Source organism: Arvicola amphibius, chromosome 7 (assembly GCF_903992535.2).
Source record: "Arvicola amphibius chromosome 7, mArvAmp1.2, whole genome shotgun sequence".
Lineage (NCBI taxonomy): Eukaryota > Metazoa > Chordata > Mammalia > Rodentia > Cricetidae > Arvicola > Arvicola amphibius.
This window is the reverse complement of record NC_052053.1, coordinates 39,625,294-39,643,057: the sequence shown is the minus strand read 5'-3', so window position 1 is coordinate 39,643,057 and position 17,764 is coordinate 39,625,294. Positions and strand designations below refer to the sequence as shown.

Genomic DNA, 17,764 nt, shown 5'->3' with positions numbered 1-17,764 from the left:
TTTTAATTTTAACAAATTCAAAGGTGTGTCATATCAGCAGCATTATTGTAAGTTGTAGTGTAGTGCAGTTATTTTTCATAAAAATACCATAAAAATGGTGAATCAATATTCATTAGCAAAAAAAAATAAAACCCAAAAAAACTCAGAAAACAATTAACCAGGAAAAAGATATAGAGATAATGCTGATGCTAAAACAGGTATAATACTGTTGGAACATACAAAAGTAATCCTTATATTTTATACATTTATACATCATAGAAAAGTGTCCTTCATTATGCCACGGTCTCTCTGATGCCAATTTCAATCTTCTTTGGGAGTAGTTCTTTCCGTTCGTCAACGCTTCCTAATGAGTTTCGACAGTTCTGTCCGTCCATGTACAGTTTTGCATACACTGGGTTGGAATAATTTGTTGGCTGAAGAAGAAAGAAAATAAGTCTAATTTTACTATCTCTTTGAGCACATTATTTCTTCCATTGTCTGCTTTTAATGATTATAAGCAAATCAACTTTTATATATTTTAGTCACTTTTAATGTAGAAACAGAACTATATTTTAAAAGTAGCTTGGAAGCCAAACAGAAGCTTCGCTATAAAACTAAAGGCCAGTTTGTCCTTGTGAAAGTTATAACTAACATGGCTTTCCCACAAAACGTTAAAGCTCATTGTCATGTTTCAAGGATACTTCGTCTTACACCCCATTGTCACCACCTCTGACTGCTGGTGTAAGTCCACAGGTGGCATAGAAAGTAAAGGTGCAAAACCATCTGACTGGATTCCTCTTCTAATTTTTTGATATGAGCTAAACATAAGTTTAATGAAGACAAGTTAAAGTTCCAAAATAAAGACAGCACTTGTGTTTCCGCCAACCTGCATGTCCTCGCTATCAGAAATACCTCTGGAGGCTTCCAAATACTCTTAACTTTATAGTCCCCTGAGTTTTCAGAGGCATTTTACATTTTAAAGCAAAATTAAGACTAACAAAAGCCGGTTCTTTCAGTTCAAAATGACATAAAATGTTCATTGTTAAGGAAATTGCAACTTAACACACAAAAAATGCCATTTCCTCTTTTTCTATTTGGTGCTTTGGTTTAGTTTGAGTCTTTATTTTCTTATGCAGTATCTTAAACTTAGTTACAGCAAGGAAACATGGACTCTTTACAGCATGCAGAGGAGAGACTGTAATACACACACTGAGAAAGAAAATGATGTGATGGTAATGAGAAAGAGGAGGGGGAATGTGGAAATCCACAATCTATTGTTCTGCCTAAGATGAGCTTTTTGACTGTGGACAGAAAAGTTTTTTTCTTTTCTAAACCCAGTAACTAATGATAAAAATTAAGATAGATTTAACTAGACCGCCTCTAATTTGTCAATATGATTACACATTTTAGCTATATTTAGTTATGTTGCATTTATAATCTATCTACGTATGTATCTATGGTTAAAACAAATTCATTCAAATTCATTCGGTTTAAATTTCTCTTCATAAGTCTGGCTGGCCATATAATTTAAAGTCCTTCCAACTTCCACAAAGAAAGTACTATCCGTTTAATAAACTGGTGACACGTTTTATAAACATTCTTACATGGAAAGAACACACTTACAAAAGTCTGAGGCTAGAATGCTGTTTTACCAACTCCTGCTAATAAAAACTCTAAGGGCAAATTCTGTCCAAGTCAAACACAGCTCTGTGAATGGCGGGTTTGGCAATGGCATGAGAAGGGAAAGATGGGCTATTTCTCTCACCCCAGAAGTTAGTGGTCCTTTCAAATCAGAGTTTAGGTAGATGGGCGGTGCTGGGTGGGGGAGCTTGAAAGCACTGGGCCCTCCCCCTATGTACCTGGACTGTACATAAACAAAAAATTTGATCTCATGTAACGTTATGGAAACATTTTTTCACCGATACAAAATGCAGCTAAATGATAATACTCTTTAACCCTAGGCAAAATCAGGAGACTTGTGTCAGCATGTAGAACTTGAGATAATTATCTCAGAGGTAGACCCTCAGTAAGGTCCAGCTTTCTGACAGGTGTTCTGGATGAACCATATCCACTTTTGTTTATCCCTGGAAATGACACCAGTAAAGATTTTGAAACTCAAAACTTAGGAATTAAAAGTAGTCTTTGCTAAGACTCATCTATCCTCTTCAACAATTCATCATCACTTTAAAATTTTAGGATAAAAATTGATATATCAATTTAAATGTTTTTAGAAAGCTATTGTTAAGATTAAAAGATGCCAGGCCATCACTTTATACTTCACTGGATCCAAAAACAGCATTACATAATTACTATACTCATATTCATAATGTATTGTTTCATAGTTATATTATTCATGAATATTTGAAAGGTAAAGAGATACAAAGGAGCATGTATAAGTTAAAAGAAATCTTCAGCATCAACTGTTATTGTTGAACAAATTATGATGTGTTACAAAGAGCAGAGTCTTTGGAAACGAATCTAACATAAATGACTTTGACCCTTAAATATGTTTCTACAAAAGTCTCATAAATTAAAAAGGAGTTTAATTGTAGGATTTGGAGTTTGAATGAAGAACCATTCATTTTTAATTGACCCCACAATTGAATAAGGAAACTCAAGTAATGTTGAACTGAATTGTGGCAAAATTCACAAATAATCCTGTGTATTTCTAATTGTTCCAACCTTAGTTCTACATTATCAGTTTTACTAAAAATACCAGTTCTTTTGCTCATAAGATATAAAAGAAGTAGGAGTTGTATTCACATTCAACATAATTGAATTGACCATTTCACACAAATATATGTGCAACTTAATTTACATTTGATTACATCAAACAACTGGGGCACAATTTGCTTGCTCGTTATGAATTCTGTGGCCTGATTTTCTGCAACTCTAAATACATCATTGTCCTGTAGCTGTGTTTCATGCAAAAATTCATAGTTATATTCAAAACATTATTAACCAGGTGGAAATATACTGTTAAGGCGTATGTTATACAATTTTAGTCATTCAAGTGGTTAATTGGTAAATGTATGTTTATTGTTTGCTTAGTGAAATTATATGAGTACCTTGAAATTATATCTGAAAGGCCTGAAATATGGCTTTATTTTTAAGCAGTAAGTTTGTAAATATTTCGATGAGCTGTATTCTCAAGTTTGAGTAATTATATTAATTCAATTGCTAGAAATCAAAATGTCAAAGGGGTTTTAGAAATGTTTATGAAAAGCGGAGGAGTGCATTCTCATCAGTTCACGGTACGTGATGGACACTTTCTTCCTTAGAAGAGCTGAACGGATGCCAGCAGTCTCTTTGTTACAATGGCTTTAATTAAAGATAAACTTCCCAGTGTGCCAAATGTATATGATCTTTCAGTGTAAAGTACAATACAATATAATAAGGTTAGTAATATTTAAATCATGAAAAGTTCCAAAGTAAAAGTACTAATTAATAGAAAGTAAAATTAGTTCTAATGAAAATGATTATAATGTCTATACATTTAGTCCATATCATAACTGCTGATTTTTATATTAGAGAATATGATTACTAATTTCAGGTTTAAGAAGTCCAATTCTAGGTCCAGAAAGGGAACTATAGAAACAGGAGAAAACCAGTTAAGCGAATTAAGTGAATTATTGGTCACTGTGATTATACTATCAGTTGCAATTTGGATAAGTGTCTTTAAAAACTCAGAAGCTGTATGACAGTTGAGAAATAAGGACTCAAAAAGAAATTAGAAGGCGCAGCTTTTTGGACTTCTCTTTTTGAAACTGAACCAATGAACACTTTTTATATTGAAAATAAATTATGCAATGTTTTATATTATGCTATATATTGGATAGCACCCCCACACAATTTAAGTTACTATAGTAAATATTCCAAGTTGTATCTTTATTAACTAAGTGAACAATTTTTTTTATAAATCACACAGTATTAACTAGTATGATCTAGTGAATGTTATTCATCAAGTATTCTCTTTTGGAAGAGCCTAAATAACTCAAAATATCTCAAAGTCCTGTGTTAGAATTTTAGATAGTACAAGGGCATGGTTAAAATCAGAAATCTGCAGTGGTTTTTCAAAAAAATTAATATTTCTCTGTTCATGATTTCAAGTCATATTACCTTTACTGGATCTATCATGAAACTTGGTTCTAAAAGACTCCCATCACTGTGGTCATGATCCACTTCATACATATTGTATGACGGATTGCCGATTTCTACATTTATGCCTCCATTGATGATAGGCTGTCTTCTTATTGTCTTTGTTCTATAGTGTATGGACAAAAATTTAAATATCAGACATCACAATTTAAATTATATACTATTGAAGTATTTACTGATATGTTGACATAGTACAACTGATAAATTCTGAATTAAATATAATTGAGAAAATTTTAATAGTTGACATTTTTCAAATCATAAAGGAACAAAATACTTACACTTTTACCATTTATTTTCAGTGAATATTGTTGAACATAGCATAAAAGCATAATAGAAGTAAAATTCTCCTGAATACACAATGATATTAATGGAAAATTCACAATTCAATTGTAAATTAAATTTCAAATGTTTTCTTTGGTGAGAAAAATTAACCCTAATAAATTATGATAAAGAAACTTTTCAATGTCTTGTTTATAACCTTGGTCTTAATGGCTGGAATCTTAATTCACAAACTTTCATGTTCTAAACTGCTGCACAATTATAATTATAAGAGATGAAACACTTACATTTATGGAAAGGTAAAGTAAATAAATGCACATTTAAGATATAATTTATGACACAGCTTCATAGTAAGTAGTAGTATAAAATAAAGTAATAAGATAATCTTTAGATATCATTGTTTGTTAAAAAATCACTTGAAATTCAAAATTCTACAGAAATTATCAATTATATGCCCTTGTTAGTTTCTTTAGACTATACACATGGGGTGATTCTATCTACATAATATGAAGAAATATTTGTGTAAATTATAGTTTGAAGTGAAATAAGGGTAAAGAAACTGAGAAATAGGTTTTTAATTAAAATGGCTGATTCTGGTTTTTTTAGAATAAAGCATAACATTTCTGTCAATTTCATATGGCCCAGTCACTGCAGGTAAATTTAAAACATGGCATCTTACCTTCTTTTTCTCTTACAAAGTACTAAACCAATCACTAGGGTGGTTATCAAGGTCACCAAGAGGACAAGAGGCACAATGATAGCGATGCTCCCTGGAAAATAAATTGATCCATAGAAAATGTTATAAAGCTTAATATAACTAAACAGCCGCACTAAATAATTTCACCACTAATGTGAATAAAGATAAATCATGGAACAAATGTTTGTATTCCGAGATTATAACTCCTTTATCAAAATCATCCTACCAAAGAGTCTGTTGGGATGTTTGGTCAGATATCTTTTGGTTATATATTGCATTTAAAGACCAGATATTCAGAGGTAATAACTTTATGATTCTGAATTACATCAAATTTATGAACATGCTATGTAAATACACAAGGTACATCAATGATGTCTTAATATGTTTGCTCTAAATTTCATCGATCACAATCACACAAACTAAGTTATTGTTCTATAAACTACAGTTACAATTACCCATACTGCCTATGACAAGTCAAATGGCATCAAAAAGTACAACATAATAGTTTGACTTCAAGAAGCATGGACGCAAGCATCATTTCATGAATTTCTATGGAGAGAAACCTTGAGAAGGTTACCTGGACTCTGACTTATGCTCTTGCCATTAAATGAGTAACAAGAAAAATAGTTAGGGTTCTGACACCCTTTTTTGAAATCAACATCCAGGCACAGCCAATGTATATGTACATACATATGTACATATACATATATGTAGATAAACATTTATACATATAAAATAAGTTGAATACATTCTAAAATTGTAAGAAGAATCAGATAGCTGTTAACTTATTTATTAAATAAATAAGCAATTGCTGTTCTATTTCTCCAATCCTTATTGCAGAACACTTTCAGGAAAATATTTTTGAAGCTTCAATTTATGTTGAAAACATTTACTTTTTGCATTTATGTTCATGGATATTATCTTAGGGCTTATATTTTAAAAAAATCTTAAAATGTTATTTTTAATCTTTATACACCTGATTTTAGGAAAAATAAAATTTATAGAAACATTGTTTTTCCTTCATAGCAAATGTGGTGCAGCAGTGATTTTTATTAGATGCAGACACTTCTAGAATCGATACACTTTGCTGGCTATGTAACCCTAGGGTGTAATGCCAGGATTATATGCCATGAATGGCAGGAAACAGCTGAATGAAAAGTCCATTTTATAGCAGGAGGGTTCCATAGCACTCTTGGGCAGCCAATACTAGCTTTTTTCCTAGCCTAACTGCTGGCACATGTGAAAGCAGGCTTTCCAAAGACATTCAACAAAATAGCTTACCTAACAAGTGACTTAGAAATAATATAATTTAGCTCTAACCCAAAATTTAAATCTCTAGATCTTTATGGATAGAATATCAAAAATCTAAAATTTCCTCTGCATGTGCATGTGCACATAAAATACTGATAATGTTAACCATCACATTATACGCAATGTGCAGACACTTTATCAGAGTGATTGATGCTTCAATAGTTACATGCAGATGATACAGAAGTAAGATAGACTCCTGGGGATCAATTACCAAAATATCTAAAATGTTCATTAAAAATATTAGCGTATGTCAGCATCCCTGCTTGTAACCTGGAGAAATATGTAGTGACAGATTCATGTGCATATATATTGACACACATGACTTGCATTTTTAGTCACTTAAATATAAAACTTATTTTGCTCTTTCATGTTGTCTTGGGTGTATGACTTAGTGAGCTCAATATTTTACTTTTTGTTTCAGGAGTGAACATTTTGGGTATAAGCAAAATCTCAGTAATTAATGAAGACAGAACATCAGGCTACTTTGATTTAATTAACAGTGTTTTTGTAAATTTTAAATACCAAGAAACAAGTTTATTTTTTATTAATATATGGTCTTAAATGGCTGAATTTAATTTGACTAATATCTTAGCTTTGCTATACATTCTTTTCCTGTTAAGCCTTAGAATATCAGTAAATGTGTAAACAAACCAATACTAGATACAACGTATGCAGCATTTTTTCCTTCTCGGTATAACTGTAAACTATTTACAAATTTATATATTTAACTGTTCTGTCTAGTTTTAGTCATTACATAAGGTAGAGATATTAATTATGCGTGTAAGAAAACTAAGCATCTCTTTCCTTTTAATTTTCCCATCACAGATGGTAGTTGCAATTCCTATACGTTACAGAACTCTGTAAGAGCCCAGACATCTGGTATGTTTATGAAACCAATCAAGGTAACTACAATAGTGTTTAATGTTCGTGATAAATAATATGTATAGCATTTTGTTTTTATTTTTAAAATATTAATAAAAGAAACTATTATGATTTTTTTAAAAAATTCTAAAATATATAGCCAATCAATAGCTTTTTGTTTGAATCCTTTTGTTCTGTTTCTTTTGTCCTTTTCTGGTTTGTTTGATTTTATTTTAGCTAAGTTTTGTTTCTGTTATTTTTAAGCTTACTGTTTGCATCCAAATGTGAAAGAAACGGTATGGATTTGGGCGTGTCCAAAAGTGGGGAGGAACTGGGAGGATTTGGGGAAGAAGAGTCCACATTCAGAATATATTGTATTAAAAGATATATTTACAGTAAAAGACTAAGTTTTAAGGTAGTGTGCTAATCAGTAAATATACTTATAGCATGGAAGATTCTAATTTATCAAAATGATTTTTGTTTTTGGTAAGAGGTGATAAGTGGGTCCTGTAAAATGACTGAAAGTTTAAGAAAGGAGAGGGAACTAGTTCATTGATGCCATTAAGAACAAAACAAGTCTTTCTTTGTAATGTGGTTATGGAGACATTCTTTCCTGGAAGAGGCAGCCCTGAAACTCACTTGAAGCCACAGACATTGAGTCAAGCAGCTTCTCAAAATATACCAGCAAGGTTGACTTAGACAAAATGTCTCAGGTTATTCAGATATAAAATACATGTTATTTTTGATCATCTCATATTTGTGAGTCAGCACTATACTGACAATGTAGAAAGTGTTGCATGCATGCTTAAGACATGATTGCATTATAATCCTCTGTATGCCCATATTTTACACATTTTACAATAGATTTGTACTTGCCCATTTTGAGGGCAAAGCTTTTTACTTCTCCTTTCTCTGTAAATAATACAGTTTTTATATTAGATTACCTGATGCCCAAATGTTCAATCTCACTTAACAAATACATCATAACATGAATTTTATCTTCGCTTTATGGCTGTGCATGCACTTTCTCTCAGGGCACTTGAGATAATGAAACAATCAGGTTCATTAAACATGGCATCTTGTGGGCATCGTGGTGAATACTTTTAATCCAAGCACAGCATTTTGAGGCACAGTTAGACCTCTATGATTGTGAGGCCAGCTTGAATCCCAGAATAGCCAGAGATGCCCAGAGCTCCTGTCTCAGAACAATAACAACTACAACAACAAAATCATGTCATCTTAAATACTACCTTACAGAAACCAGACTTTTTTCTAGTGACATAAAGAATGAATTTCCAGCCAGCCTGAGCCTCCTAAGAATTAGCCATTGAGAACTGAAGAATAGGTGCTCTTCAGCCCTAAGAGAGTACAAAAACCAAGGGATTAAAATCAAGCAGTAACTAACCACCAGAGTGGAGAGAAGAATGGACAATTGGGAGGACATGTGACATACAAGAAAACAGATTGTTAGAAAGGCATGTGTGAAACATATAAATGAGCTAGTAATTTATACTACTGCAGAAAAAGAGGTAATACTGAAAAACTAGGAAGAAACATGCTATGAATGCATTGTTTGGTCCAATTTAAGAGAAAGAATGCCGGGTTCATATATATCTTGTGCTGTTTAGGGGTTTAAATTAATTTTGCAGCCATCTAAAATGTCAGTTGTTTGGGTGGAGAAAAATGAGGAAAATCTGGTTGTATACTGAACTTGAGATTCTTGAGGAGTAAAGGCTGTAAGCTTCAGACTCAGAAGAAGACAGAAAGAAGCTAGGGGTGTCAGATTAGCACAGGATTGATAACTGAAGTCAGGAAAAGAGGACTTGTCAAAGATGCCAAATCTAAAGAAAAGGGCACTGCATACAGTCACAGGAGAGAACACACCTAGTGAAAAGGAGCAGCTAGATAGTTATCAAAAAAGAATAAAAACAGAAGTATCACAAAAGGAAGTTAGAGTTGATTCGAGAAACGCAGACTGATGTGAAAAAGTTTAGCATAATTGAGGTAGAGGGAAGAGTTTATTTATCTGCTTATAATCAATACATTATCTTACTATACACTTTAAGATAGGCTTCAAGCATGCTATGTAGCCCAGGTGGCTTTTAATCTCCTAGCAATTCTCCTGACTCTGCATCAAGACTCCTGGGATTACTGGTACACATTGTGACACCTAAGAAACTACATCTTTCTCAATGATTGAAGTTATATTAAAAATAAAAAAAATAAAATAATAGCATAAATTAGGCCATTTTGGCATGTTAAAAGGTATTCTACATTTTCATACATGATTATAGAGATAAAATGTCTTTATATAAAAAGATTAGGATGCACTCTCAAAACGTATTGTGAATTGCTGTTAAAACTATAAAGAAAGTATTAAATATTATATTCCAGCTCAGCCAAGCTAACCATGAACTTTCTGCAGGAGTATGCCATTCATCGCAGGCCGGTTTCGCTCTCTTCCCTCCCCTTGTTCTGTCACTACTACCATCAAGGACATCCATTCCTTTGGAAATCTTTCTACTCCCGGAGCTATTGGACCTCATGCTTCTGGACCTCTGCTCCTTTCAACATTTTTAAATCAAAACCACTGTGACCTCAGTCAATCTCTGCCAAGCTCTAGTTTGGCCCCATTTCCAAAGAGGAATCACCAAATCTCCTAATTGTTTATCCATTTATATGCTCACATATTGTCTTAAGTCCTGTGTATCCTAGTGGAGCATAAGCTTCACTTATTCACACAGCCTCCCGTCTTACTCTTTGCCCCATTTCCAGGCTGTACTACAGTGATTGAGATTCAGTGTTGGTTTTGTAAATCATGGCTTTGGGAGAATTGGAAGGAAGACATCATCAGATCAGTAATATTTGCATATTTCAGAGTCTTAGTATCATGTAATCAGATATTTTGTGTGCTAAATTAGAACAGATGGCCTGAAATAAATTAGGATGATTCAGAAAAGAGCTAAAATGATGGGCCTCTTGCTACAGTAAAGACACGAACTTTCCAATATTGCCCTCACAAAACGCTGAGTACATTTTATCTTAATTTTGCCACACACTACAAATAGCACAACTCAAAATTTGAGCATCGCTATCTCTAAAATTTTATGTGAATTTAAAATAGGACTATGAAACGACTTCTCTTATTCTGAGTTTGAAACTATTCAAACCAGACAGGGTGGCTTTCCAAGCAGAATCTGAGCACAAAGTACCAGAATCAAAGTTCTGCATAATTACTTAAGCTGTTGTCTTGGCATTTGAAGCCTCAAGACCCAGAAGATTCCTGTACTGCTACTTGGAGATGGATATAAAAGTTATGCATGAATTAGAGAGCAAATCTCCATGTAGAGGCAAGAGCTGTAAAAGGAAGGTACCACGTTCCTAACCAGGTCAAGTTTTATGCTGCTGAATGCAGTGATTTCAACGAGAACGGCCCAAATGAGGCTCAGATGTTTGAACACTTGATCTCCAGTTGGTGGCATTTTGCGTAGGTTTGGTATATATGCCCTGGCTGGAGGAAGTATGTCACAAGGATGGCTTTGTGGTTTCAAAGTCAAATATCATTTCAACTTCCCTCTATGTTTTGTGTTTTTAGTTCAAGTTCTGAGGCCTTAGCTTCCTGCTCCAGGCACCGTGCCCACCACTGGCTTCTTCCACTCTATCATCAGGCACATCAACCCTCTGTATTCATAGTTCAGACAAATACTTTTATCCTTAAATGACTGTCCTCACTGTGCTTTATCACAGCAATGGGTAAGCAGATGATACTTTGTGTTTTTTAACTGTTTTATTTAGAAGTATAACGTGTTATAATAGCCTTTGTGTACAGATGACTTCTGCTTATACTTGAGGAGTTCTCAACAAACTGTGAAAATCATTGGATTTTTCCGAGAGGATAAGAGCAACAGCCATACTTTAGCAAGCTGTAGTTTTCCTCTGAAGAAAAACTAACACAAGTTTTTTTTGGTTTTGACTACCTTTTTTTGTTCTTTATGTTGTTGATGTTCTTTATGTAGAAATATCTAACAATAGCATTTTTTGGTTAAAACTTGTGCATAGTTAAATTATTGAAATAAATGACCCAAAATAGGAGATTATCGTTGTATATTTCATAATACAAAATATAATTATATTGACTTGGTAAAATAACTAAACTTGATATAGCTTTCAAGTTCAGGAAGTTGTATATGCCTTTAATGCTGATTTCTTCAAAGGGAACACTGTTCTTTGAGCCCAGTGTTTGGCTTGTGGGCTGGGACAACATTCTTGAACAACCTACACAACCACTGTCTCAGTCTGAGAATGGCTGAAAACCATGATAATCTTGTAGCAACCTGGGTATTTGCATCCATGAAGTAAGAATTCGAACTGTGTACTAGACAATTCTTTTTTTGTTTGTTTTTCTATTCCTCTTAAAAGGATAAGTTTAGTAAATTTCTAATTATAAATAAAAACTTGTTGAGACATCTTCTGATGTGGGATTCCTCTCTGTATTCTGTGAATGTGTTTTATTGACATTGGTTAATAAAGAATCTTTTTTGGGCTTATAGCAGAGCACAATATAGCCAACCAGGAAATCTGATATATATAGAGAGAGTGGGCAGAGTCAGGGAGATTCCATGTAGCTACCTAAGGAAAAAGACATCCACTGGAGCCCACTAGAACCTTGTCAGTAAAACACAGTCTCATGGTAAAATTCAAAATAATGGAAATGGGTTAGTTTAAGATATAGGAGCTGGCTAGCAATACACCTAAGTGAATGGCCAAGCAGGGTTGTAATTAATATAGTTTCTGTGTGTTGGAACCTGGGCGGCAGGAACGACAAGCAGCCACTGTCTACTCTCTTCCTTACCTGTTGCCCTGGGTATCTGATATGAGGCACACAAAGCAAGTTCAGTCATGTTCTAATAAAGGGAAGGTAGTTGTTTTGTGATAACGTAATGTCTGAATAGCTAAGGGCCCTTCTATTACCCACTGATATTTCTATTAATTATAGGTCATTCAGTGAAGGGAAGGAGGAAACGTCTCCGAAGCCAGGCCAGCACTCTTGGAACATCTCCTCACACCCGATGTACTGGTTCAGTTCTGTTTTAGGTAATTAGGTGTACTGTTTTCCAAAGGAGGCCATAGCCCATGCAAACATGGAGGTCTCCTGCTCTCAGTGAAAACACCTGGAAAATCCTCTCTAAGCCACTTTCTATGATCCAGATTTACTCTGAGAATAGCCTTTATGAAAAATTTAGAAGTTTGATAGACATCATACTCTGGATCATTATTCCCTTTCAGATAACTTCACTAATCTTTAAAGTTACTTTTTCCCTCAAATACTCTATACCTTCTCTGAACTAGATCCTACAGAGATTTTACTAAAGGAAGGATAAAAGCACCTTACTGTAGAAATGCTGGTTCTACATCTTTGTTTGTGCCATGCTAGTAATTTCAATTGCATGTTATCATTTGTAAATGTACTTTATGGTTAGTAATATGTTTAAATACTTTATAATGACATTTTACATTATTGTACCTACAGAAATTTACAGTAATACTGTTTTGACTTTTAATTATGGTAAAAAGAATAAATATCCATTCTATATGTCTCTCTTTAATGTATAAAATTAGTTTGAATATCTCTGCCGCCATAATCATGTGTAAACTATTTTCCAAATTCTACCACTCCAGTCCTTCTTAACATTACGCTCATATATTCACAGTAAAAATACAAAAAAATTCCAAAACCTCTTTCAGCAAAGAAGACACAACATATCTATTCAGATTAGAATATTTGTCACCAAGACAGTCTTTTAGAACAGTGGTTCTCAACCTGTGGGTTGTAACCCCTTTGTCAAACCTCTGTCTCTAAAAATATTTACATTATGACTCCTAATCCTAATAAAATTACACTTATGAAGTTATAAAAAAAAATTTTGTGGTTGTGGGTCACCGAAACATGAGAAACTGTATTAAAGGGCTGTAGCATTAGGAAGGTTGAAAACCACTATTTAGAAGTGTACACCACTTTTCCAAAATTTCCATAGTTATTAACTCAAAGTAATTTCCAAATGTTAGAAATTTGTAAACTCTTGATTTGAGAACAAAGAAACTATTTGGAACCAGGTGTAAGAAATAGGTAGGAAAAAAAGCATATGAGTCTATTGCTAATCAACAAAATCATGTAATCTCAACCTACATGTTATCTTTGCCCCATTGGAATACATTGAAATAGTATATGTTCATATATTCTGAAGTGAATCACTAAATTTAAGGATGATAATAAGTAATATAATTTCTCTCTTCTTCTATCTATATTCTCTCTCGTTTCCCATTAGAGACTTTTCAGTCTCCTGTTTCACGGTTGAAATAGTGATAAAGCGAGCCGCGCGGTGGCTCATCGTGTAGGGCGCGTGCAAGTGTGCGTGTCCGTGTGTCCGCGAGTTCAAATCCCGTGTGCTGCTTGTGCGACCCTTGCGTGCGCGTGTCCCTGTGCACGCCGCGTCTTGTGGAAAAAAAAAGGGAACCCTGATGGCTCTTTGTCTTGGAGAGCGGTGGAGTGGGGGTATAGGTGGAAGGGAGGGGAGGGAAGGGGGAGGAGGAGGGGAGGAGATGGAAATCTTTAATAAAAAAATGAGGAAAAAAAAGAAAAAAAGAAATAGTGATAATATATGTGAAAAGGGACACTTTTATGACTTATTTTAAAAATCTTTACAACTTGTCACAGAACAGAGAATAACACACAATGTTTATTGAGGAAGACCTGCCATGAAACTTCAGTGTTATAAACAACAGATGATACATATATAATACTATATACTAATATATGTATTTAATACATATACACATATCAAGCTTTAAAGAGATTGTACCTCGCCAGGCGGTGGTGGCGCACGCCTTTAATCCCAGCACTCTGGAGGCAGAGGCAGGTGGATCTCTATGAGTTCGAGACCAGCCTGGTCTACAAGAGCTAGCTCCAGGACAGGCTCTAAAGTTGCAGAGAAACCCTGTCTCGGAAAAACCAAAAAAAAAAAAAAAAAAAAAAAAAAAAAGAGATTGTACCTCTTACAAAATTTGGTTCATAATTTACTTCTTTATAGTCTTACCAATAATATTTCATTTTGAACAATACCACAAAGATGTCAAGACTACACTTTTCTCATTTAATAAAAATTACATGAGATTCTTAATTTTATCCCTTATAGTCTCATATAACTCAATGACTACACAAAAGAAGAGGAAATGGCTTCTATAGTTTCTATACAAAAATATTATTCTGTACCACTTACTTGTGCTGATGTGCTCAGACTTGCTGCTATTTGGGGCTGGTCTCTCACACTGTGTACCTGACCAATTAGTGGAGCATCTGGAAAGAGCCAAACAATAACAAAACCATCATTGAGTAAAACAGCACAAAACATGCATCCAACAGTACAGAAACTTCAAAGAAAAAATAAGTTTTGAAAGAAGAGCCAATCATTACAGATTGACCACAAGATCCTTCTGACTAATTAGTTTCACATTTTTTGTATGCTTCATGCAACTTCAACTGAATAGCATTTGTTGAGATATGTAAAAGAAAAAATAAGCAGCTACTCAACCAATATAGAGTGTGCATATAACACAAAACCTTTTTTTTTTTAATTAAGGTTCTGCAGTTTGCTCTTTGAAAGTCCAAGGTGTAAGTAACAAATAGGTATAGAAATATTACAGTAATAAGAGATAGGAAAATACAACGCTTTCCTTTGTTAAATGATATGTGTATTAATAGGGGCTAAATGAATACGCTCAAGATTTCATAAAGAGAAGTTGTTTCCCTATATTGATATCACACCAGTGTTGTTGTAAGCCTAGAGGAGGATAAGGGGTAGATTTGATGAAAATCTGTTAACACAAAGCAGAAATATCTAGTTGGCTGATGCCAAAAAATGAATGAGAGCTGTTTTCCCTCTGTGAACAATGCTAACTGGCTAACAGAAATGCCTGTTGTGAGTCTTTCAGCATCAAACTAAACAGAAACAATATCTTTTTGACATCACTTCTTACTTAAAATGTCTTTCAAATATCACCATATTAGAATAGTTGTACAATATACAATAAAAGCTTTCAGGACCATTCCATGTGAATCTCTCTCAGTGCAGCGTGCAGCACACAGCTGCAATACAAGATTTCTGTCCCAACTAATTCATATAAATAATGTTTTTTTCCAAGCTAGGCTTTAATCATACCATATACATTACTTTTGATATTTGCAAAAACAGTATTGGCTCTCATAAAACTTGGTTACATTCCATAAAATCACCATAACAAAGAATTCTAACCACAAACAAAACCTGATGTCAAACCAAGTACAGGATACTCAAAACAACAAGCAGTATTGATTACTTTGAAGCATATAGATATTTGATATTTAATGATAATGTTAAATTATAAGTATGAAACATGTTTCAAATGAAAATTAATGTCATTATTTATGTGATGATTCAAGCATTTACAAGTTTTGTGTTGGAACCTCATAGAGGGCTTACTCGAAGTTTAATTTTTCTATACATAGCATTTGTTATAGGACTACATTAAATATAAATAATTGAAGCAGATAGGCTAAAATCATTTTATATGATTGAATAAGAGTCATGCAATGAGCATATAAAATTGGGGTAAAATGAACAACTAATGAAATGTTTGTGTAATATTTTATTGTTTCTCATTTGTGATTCAATAGATATTTGACCTAGAAAAAATTTCAGCTATTTACAGTTTCCAATTCTACACACAGTTCACAGATAACTCAAAATAATATGCTTGGGACTCGTTTCAAACATGTCATTCAAGCAAAATCTAATTGTTGCAAAATTCTTTTTTTTTTTTTTTGGTTTTTTGAGAGAGGGTTTCTCTCTGCAGCTTTAGAGCCTGTCCTGGAGCTCGCTCTTGTAGACCAGGCTGGTCTCGAACTCACAGAGATCCGCCTGCCTCTGCCTCCCTCCGGAGTGCTGGGACTAAAGGCGTGCGCCACCACCGCCCGGCTGCAAAATTCTTTTCATTTTTTGTAACTTTACATCTGTCTTATTTTCCTAATTGAGCATTGAGAGTGGTTTGAATTCTTCAGTGTCAAATTTGTACTGATTATATACTTCATTATAACACTGATATGTACACATTAATGTGTGCAGCCATCTTGAATTGTTTTCCAAACTTTTGAGATTTATTCATTACCACCTTTTTTAAAAAAGTAGACTAAGGTTCATCTTAAAATATGAGAATAACATTTGCTATATTTTATGGTCCTTCTAGAGCAGCAGTTCTGAAGCTGTGGGTTGTGACCCCTGTGGAGGTTGAACGACCGTTTCACAGGGGTCTTACATCAGATCTCCTGCATACCACAGATTTACATTACAATTCAGAACAGGAGAAAAATTACAGTTATTAATTTTAACAATAAAATAATTTTATACTTGGGGGTCACCACAATATGAGGAAATGTATTGAAGGGTGGAATCATTGGGAATGTTGAGAACCACTGTTCTTGAGATAAGATCTCTAAGGTCATCATTATACTGAAGTGACTGAAATGATAAAAGTAAAATTACTTGAGAAAGAGTGAATCAAATGTTAATTGAGCAGATTAGGTCCTGACATGAACACAGTATATATTATATAATTCATGGTGTTAGGAAAACGTGCTTTAGAGATGAAGGCCAGCAGTGAGTGTGAAACAAGCTATGGAGATAGGAACAGTAGAAACTTATGAGAATCCTCTGCTCTTTAAGTAGTGGGCGGGTGGTATTTGTTATCAGTATAGTCTAATTTTTTAATTTATTCATGCCTTGAAGCTTCATACTTATTTCAGGTAAGGAAGTTCTTAAAATCTATTACTTTTAAATGGTGGAGTACATTTAAGTTAAGGAATATTTGACTTATATTATGTGGGGGTAGCTCTCAGAAATTACACACAATAATTATTTTTAAGAGTAATACATCTTAATCAGTGATGCCAATTTTGTAATTTTCCCTATATATCTTATAAAGCAGTGTTTTAAAGTCAACGATAAAATAAGTTATGTTTCACTGTCTCCATTTGTTCCAGACTTGAAAATAATCTCTTTGAGATGTTAAATCAAATAGAAATCATTATTCTTGTTTCCTACATTACAAAATTACAACCTAAGACATTTGCTGCTCCAGAAGTTTCTCTTCCAGTGGGTGATTTAAAACCAAGCATTTTAAAACCATCTTTATAGATTTTAATAAATCTTCATTTCTAAGTAGAACGCAATGATCAAGGCCATTAACGACCCAGCACTGAAGGAAAGGAATGTGCAGATCATCAAAATTTCCTGTCCAGTTGCTCACTGAATTATTTGCATATTCACAACAGCTACAGTTTCTCTGGCATCTCTTTCTCCTTTTCTTTATTCATCAAGCAAAATTTGTCATCCATGCTGTAGCCATCTTTGAATCTACACTACTACAGCTCACTTCTGCCTCTGTTCA

The 17,764-nt window shown here is 33.7% G+C and overlaps 1 protein-coding gene across 1 annotated transcript in view; it reads right to left on the bottom strand.

Moving 5' to 3' along the window:
* Positions 1–272: 272 nt before the first annotated feature.
* The window catches only part of Lrp1b (LDL receptor related protein 1B), a 1,542,993-nt gene continuing 1,525,501 nt past the window's right edge, over positions 273–17,764 (bottom strand). The window contains exons 87-91 of the mRNA XM_042055373.1: positions 14,563–14,639; positions 5,096–5,186; positions 4,099–4,243; positions 1,745–1,843; positions 273–413 (exon numbers count right to left, since the gene is read on the bottom strand). Coding sequence (XP_041911307.1) covers positions 273–413; positions 1,745–1,843; positions 4,099–4,243; positions 5,096–5,186; positions 14,563–14,639 — 553 coding nt within the window. The remainder of the gene's footprint in view (positions 414–1,744; positions 1,844–4,098; positions 4,244–5,095; positions 5,187–14,562; positions 14,640–17,764) is intronic.